This window comes from Manis pentadactyla, chromosome 4 (assembly GCF_030020395.1).
Source record: "Manis pentadactyla isolate mManPen7 chromosome 4, mManPen7.hap1, whole genome shotgun sequence".
Classification (NCBI taxonomy): Eukaryota; Metazoa; Chordata; class Mammalia; order Pholidota; family Manidae; genus Manis; species Manis pentadactyla.
Window position 1 is genome coordinate 100,883,405 of NC_080022.1, and position 7,035 is coordinate 100,890,439.

The 7,035-nt window shown below is 46.0% G+C and overlaps 1 protein-coding gene across 1 annotated transcript; it reads left to right on the forward strand.

Annotated features, from left to right (window-relative positions):
* Window positions 1–358: 358 nt before the first annotated feature.
* LOC118927966 (glutathione S-transferase Mu 3) lies at window positions 359–3,439 on the forward strand. The gene is made up of 8 exons (XM_036916699.2): window positions 359–483; window positions 853–928; window positions 1,283–1,347; window positions 2,060–2,141; window positions 2,226–2,326; window positions 2,660–2,755; window positions 2,845–2,955; window positions 3,245–3,439. The coding sequence occupies exons 1-8, from the start codon at window positions 433–435 to the stop codon at window positions 3,341–3,343; spliced, it is 681 nt and encodes a 226-aa protein (XP_036772594.2). The 5' UTR covers window positions 359–432; the 3' UTR covers window positions 3,344–3,439.
* The last annotated feature ends 3,596 nt before the right edge of the window (window positions 3,440–7,035 follow it).

A 7,035-nucleotide genomic window follows, 5' to 3' on the forward strand; every position in this document is an offset into this window, starting at 1 on the left:
CGGTCAGTCTCAGTCCACCTTAGTGCTTGCCCAGCTTCCCCCACGCCACCCCCACCTCGATAAATATTTGTGGCACGAATCTCACCCTCCCGGGGTAACCGGCTCCCTCACTGCCTAGGCAGTTGGCGCTCATCCTGCCCAGACTGGCACTACTAACTGAGCAGGGCTTCACCCTTGGGGAGCGCACAGCCCCAACCACAGGCCCCTCAGGCCAGTGGCCGCGCCCCTCGTGCCTCTCCGCGGGGTAGCCCGGAGTCGCCCGGCCCCCAACCCTTGGGCCAGCAGAAGTGGCGCCCGCGCGGCCCCGTGGACGAGACGCGTGGGGGCGGAGTCGAGACGCTTGTGTTGGCCCCGCCTACTTACGCGGGGTATAAAGTCGCGCCCGCTCGCAGTCTACCTCCAATCCTCGAAGGTTTGGCAAGCAGCGTCTTTATGTCGTCGTCCAAGTCGTCTGTGGTGCTGGGTTACTGGGATATTCGCGGGGTGAGTGCTGAATTAACCGCCGAGCCGCTGGGCAGGGAGACGGAGGCAGAGGCGGCAGCTCTGTCTCCGAAAGAAGGGCTCGACTCAGGAGCCAAGCCTACTTCGCCCCTGCACGGCAGGCCGCACAGAGCTCCCGGGCCACGGAGGTCGACCCCTGCCCCGCCTCCGGGATCGCTGGGCCCCGTGGAGTGGAGCTGAGGGCAGAGAGCCGCTGGGGGCGGATCCCGGGGGGCGTTTAACGACAGCCTCGTTGGGTTGCAAGGTCTCGGCAGTCCCGGGCGGGGGAACGTTGGGGAGCGGGGCTTGGGGGTGGGAGGGGGGCACCTGTAGGAGCCGCGCAGGCGCTGAACGGGGGCTTTTCTCCCCCAGCTGGCGCACGCCATCCGCTTGCTCCTGGAGTTCACTGATACATGCTATGAGGAGAAACGGTACACTTGCGGGGAAGGTAATGCAGCCGTGGGTGCACATGCGCCGCCGCGCTAAGGCAAGCTGGCCGTCCGACTATCGCGCCAGAGTCGGTGGGACTGCTGCCGCAGTCACCTGGAAGCTCTCAGCTGTATCCCGTGTGGGGAGAGGCTGCTCATCTTTTATGTGGAGTGGGAGTTTCTCCCTCTGCCATATCCCAGCCTTGTCCTAACGTTCAACCAAATAGACTCCAGAGGTCAAATGGATTAAGTTTTTAGGGCCTGGGAATGTGAGGTATCTGGACTAGGTTATCTCTTTAGATCTTTCCACTCTCTTCTCTTTCAACTTTTAGGTACTAAGGCTGTTGGGACCCACTTCATTCTCTCTCTTACAGCTCCTGACTATGATAGAAGCCAATGGCTGGATGTGAAATTCAAGCTAGACCTGGACTTCCCTAACGTAGGTGGTTTTAGAAAAAGAGTGGGTAGAAGGGAAGGTTGTCAAGTATATCCTTGTTTCTTTCCTTTCTGGTCTAGGGAATTCTAGAATAGGGCTTCTTAACCTAGATAGAATAAATAGAATTCAGGAGTCCTTGAACTTGGATGGAGAAAAAAAATTACATTTTCATTTCCACCACTGACTGAAAGTTAACAATTCTTTCTATTGTGAGTATTGGCAATAAGTTACACTGGTTATTAGCCATGTCTGTGACTTTGTCACTAATCAAAATTGGGCATTTTCATATTACATTACATATGTTGCAGATATTGTAAATAAATATTTACATTCATCATACTTGAAATTACAGTAGTTCTTACACCTGCTTGTTAATGCAAATTATGCACATATTACTCTATTACGATTTTGGTTTTTCAATGTTCTATAAATTGTGTAAATATATATGATTTGCTTTACTGCATTTAAAAACATTCTGAGAAAGGGTTCGTGGCATGTGTGTGCGCGCGCGCGCACACACACACGTGGCAGTGGGGGAAGGGTGGGAGATATTAAGAATCCCTGGTCTAGAATCAGGTGGGGACTTGACTGTTACCTTCTGCTTATTTTCTCCTTTGTCCTACTTCCCTCACTTCCCTGCAAGTCACATCTTCCCCTGGAGAGAAACAGGGAGGCAAGAAACAGGTGGTTCATTGAGCTGTCCATTTCCTTTCAGCTGCCGTATCTCATGGATGGTAAGAACAAGATCACCCAGAGCAATGCCATCTTGCGCTACATCGCTCGCAAGCACAATATGTGTGAGTGGGGCTCAGCTGGCGAGGGAGACCAGGCTGGTTGCTCACCTGGGAGTGGATAATCAAGGGTGATTTCTTGTCCTACAGGTGGTGAGACTGAAGAAGAAAAGATTCGAGTCGACATAATGGAAAACCAAATAATGGATTTCCGCATGCAGCTGACACAACTCTGCTACAGCCCTGACCACGTAAGTTTCCTTAGCAGGTAGACATCAAGGAGAAGGAGCGTTTAGGAACCCAATGGTAATTCTGCTCCATCCTGCTGCTACCTTCGCACCAGCCCAGTCTGTCAAAATAGGGAAGGGAGGAGAATTCTTTTGGGGGAGGGTGCTGTTCATATAACTCTGGTGTTGCTCCCTCTTCCTTTCCAAATCTCTGCCCTCTATCCTCTCACCCTGTCCTAAAGGCAATGAGAGGAGGGCCCCTGGAGAAAGGGCCACGAAGTGTCCACCACTGGCCCACGTCCTGATTAGCTAGGAAGATGATGACAGCTCTTCTCTCTCTTTTTCCTTCTCTCCCAGGAAAAACTGAAGCCGCAGTACTTGGAACAGCTACCTGAACAACTGAAACAATTCTCCTTGTTCCTGGGGAAATTCTCATGGTTTGCAGGGGAAAAGGTAGGAAGAGAGGAAAGGGAGTGAACACCTTTCTGTCTCTGCAGGTGTTAATGAACTGCCCAGAGCTGACCATCTTACTTTCTCTCTAGCTCACCTTTGTGGATTTCCTCACCTATGATGTCTTAGATCAGAACCATATGTTTGAGCCCAAGTGCCTGGATGAATTTCCAAATCTGAAGGCTTTCATGTGCCGTTTTGAGGTGATGTTCCCTGTACTTTCCTCTTAACAAAAAACTCTCACAGGCTTCCCTGGGCCCTAAAGGACCCCACTGTTGTAGATTTCTTGCCCAACACCAGCAATAGTTGGACATCTCTAACCCTGTAAGTCTTGGGAAGGGCCTGGCTTCTACATTTAGAAGGTACCGTCTACAGGAAACAACGGGGGCCGGGGATGTGGGTGGCGGAGGCAGGCGAATGTCACCATATTGGAAGGGCCCTGTCAGACTGGGCTAGAGTCATTTTCTTTGGCATCGTGTGCTTCTCCTTCAGGCTTTGGAGAAAATAACTGCCTACATGCAGTCTGACCGCTTTTTCAAGATGCCCATCAACAACAAGATGGCCCAGTGGGGCAACAAGAGAATATGCTGAGCAGGAGGCCGACTTACACTGCTTGTGTTGTTCCCTCCTGTCCGTAGGGGGCCTGTACTCTCTTCTCTGCTCTTTTCAATAAATAGATTTAGGCTACTGTTGTCCAGCTGGAGTTCTCTTGGGAATAAAGGCTGGAGGAGAGTGAGGATGTGTGAAAAATTACTAAGATGTGAATTCAGTCACTGCAACATTGACATTTTCCCCACCCAAAACTGTTCAGCCACTAGGGTTCTTGCCTAAGCCTTGAGAGTGGAAGCTAGAAATAAAGGCACAGTTGTAGAGAACAGGTATGTTAAGTGGGGCTGGAGCCCCTGTGAAAACCTGGTGAGGATCACAAGTACAGCTGTGTGTTACTGTAGACATAACAACTGGAGTTCCTAAACAGACCCTTAAATGTGGGGATTTAGTGTGATGAAAACAGTACTTCCAACTGGTGAGCTAGCCAATAAATAAGATTAGGAAAAGTTACTTACAAATTGAAAATAATAAAACCCTGCCTCACACTTCACTAAAATCACTTCATCTGGAAGTTATGGCCCAATATTAAACACAAAGCTGTAGAAGTAATGACAAAATAAAAGAATGTGATCATAGGGTAGGAAAAGTTTCTCTAAGACATAAAAAGAAAAAGCCATAAAAGGAAAGAGTTGCAAATTGAACAGTATCCCATTCTAAAACTTCTCTGATAAAGCGATAAAGATAAAGCACAAATAAGCAAAAATAAGCCAAAACAAGACAGTATAAACACTACATAAAGAACTATAAATCATTAAGATAACTCAGTTACTTAATTTGGACAAAAATCTATGAACAATTTACAGAAATAGAAGTATGGATGGCCAAAAAAAAAGTTTAAACGATGTTTATAATCCAAGGAATGGCAATTTTACAACACTGATTGTTTTTCTATGGGATGAACAAAATTAAGAAGTTTATAAAGTATTGGCAGGATTGAGAAAGTGAACGCATTTCCTGCTGGTGGACTTGGAAGTTGGTATAACCACTTTGGAGGACAATTTGTCAATATCTTTTAAAATTCAAATCATAGCCTGTTAGCCAACAATTCTGTAAAAACTCACCTGTACACTTAAGGTATGTGCTAAGACTGGCATTGTTTGTAGTAAGTGGGAGTCATATAAATGCTCACCAATACTGTGGAATACAGTAAGGCAGTTAAAGATTAAACTATTCAAACTAACACAGATCCCAAAGACACGTTGAATTTTTTAAATTAGTTTGCAAGTTAAGATGTATAGTATGATACCTATTATGGTTAGAAAAAGAGAAACTATGAGATAAGCATGTCTACAGATGTACTTACGTAGATAAGTGCATAGAGAAAGCTCTGGAAGGAACGCCAAACTGGTAACAAAGCTTACCTCAGGTAAATGGGAGAAAGGCCTAGGCTCCAGGATGAAAATTACAAGAGACTTTAGAGATAGGCTAAGGGTTTCTTTTTATTTTTGTAACTAGGGGAATGCATTCACGTATTACCATGTAATAGAAGCTAGTTTTGGGAAATGAAAGCAAATGAGAAACATGACTCCTGTGGACACTGAGTTGGCACCACTCTCCTTTTGGAGGGCAGTCTTGAATAGTATTCAACCTAAGGCAGTGATCTGAGGGTCAGATTGCTGTCCCCTGTGGATCAGAAGCCAAGGATCTCTCTAGGGAGGGAGGGACAGAGGGCTTGAATGGCCAGATGGTACCAGAAGGGCTGCTCAGGAAGGATTAGTACAGACACAAGGTGCTAAGCAAACAGTTTAGCCTCCACCTTTTGCCACCCCTGGTAGCAGTAATTAGATGGATATTCAGGCTAATATCTTGGGTATGGGGAGCCTTTGGCCAGAAAGCCTTTGGCCTTTACCTTTGTAAAGCAGGGAGCTTCTTTGCAATCCGATAACAATTGACATGGATGTACATGGTGTGAGTGAGTGAAGTGTGCCCTATGGGAAGGCTTTGTGGATTTAGGGGAGAGCAGAGAAGTTGAGGATGTCTCCATAACTAGATAGATGATATGACTGGAAATCAAAAAGGGAATGTATCATTTATTGCTGTGTAACAATATTACCACTAATTTGGCAGCTTAAAACAGCACACATTTATCTCACAGTTTCTGTGGTTTAGGTGTCTGAGCACAGCTTTAGAGGGTCCTTTGCTTCAGGGTCTCATCTGAAAGCTGCAGCCAGTGTGTTAGCCAGGACTATGATCTCAAGTCTCAATAAGGACAGGATCTAAGTTCCTGCAATTATTGATAGAATTCATTTCCTTATGGTCTGTTGGGCAGAGGGCTTTAGGTTCTTGCTGGCTGTCAGCTGGGGACCACCCTTGGTTCTGGGGGCAAAGGGGACCTCTTGCTTCCTCAAAAGCAGTAAGGAGGAGAGTCTCCTGGGAAGAGGAACACTATAGTCCTATGCAATGTAATCATGGAAATGACATCCCATCACCTTTGCTGTCTTCTGTGAGAAGTAAATCACAGGTTCTGCCCACATTCAAAGGGAGAGGATCTCACAAGGGTATGAATACCAGAAAGTGGGATTATGGGGGGCCATCCCAGAGTCTGGTCGCCACAGGGAAGAAGGCAAGGAAACAGGAAATTGGCCCTGCAGTCCTCTAAGAATCCTGGGAAAGGCAGATGACATCAAGGCAGTTGGAAGGAGGAGGTTCAAAAAGCATAGGTCTGCAGGTGAAATGTATTTCACATGAATTTCAGATAGACAAAAGACAAATCACATGTTCCACCTTTTTCTAGTTATTCTGTTTGTTAGAGGAAATCCACTTAACAATTACCCAAAGCCAATGAACTTGTTCACCTGGAAAGCAGGGAAGGCTGCTGAGAGGAACAGATCAGTTCCACAGGAGGTGTGTCTGCTCAGGTCCCAACCTGCCCTGACTCTAACAGGAGCCAAGAGAGCATGCTGTCACAATAGCTGCCTTCAAGCCAGGGAGGGGAGTGGATGCCTTGCCATCCCAGAGGCATAGAGGCCACACAGATGTTGAGAAATTAGTGTTTGAGGCGTGGGTTTGTGCAAATAGCATCAAAAAGAGCTTAAAAAGCAACAACAAATTAAATCAAGTACAAAATCAAATGAATAATCATGTCTGACCTGATTGTTTATAGTTCATGATGCATGATCAAAACCTAAAGTTTCTGTGATATGACTGCCCTTGCACTGTTCACCATGTAAGGACTTATTCACTATGTAAGAACTTGCTCACCATGTAAGAACTTGTTCGTTATGCTTCAGAAGATTGGAGACTGTTGAGAATTAGGCTTGAGGTTGATTGATGATTGTGCATTGAGTCCCCTATACAGAATTTTATTGTTGTTAACAACCATTTGATCAATAAATATGAGAGAGGCCCTCTCAAAAAAAAAAAAAGCAATAACAACTTGTGACAGGTACATTAAGTTTGATGAAGCAGTTCCCAAAAAGTATTAGGGAAACTCATTTGTATTCATTGTTAAGGTTGAGCAACCTGATTAAAGCATTTCCAGTTCAGAAAGAAACAGCTTACATGATTCAAGAAAAATACACGGTAGAATTACTGAGGGGGTGGCCAGATTGGGAGACACTGATGTGTTAGACATGCATCTGCCTTTTAGCCAGCTTAAGGGCTTATGAGAATACCTGGACTTCATACAGGTATTGCACATTCCTTATTTTTCAGCTACAGGACTCGATAGAGCA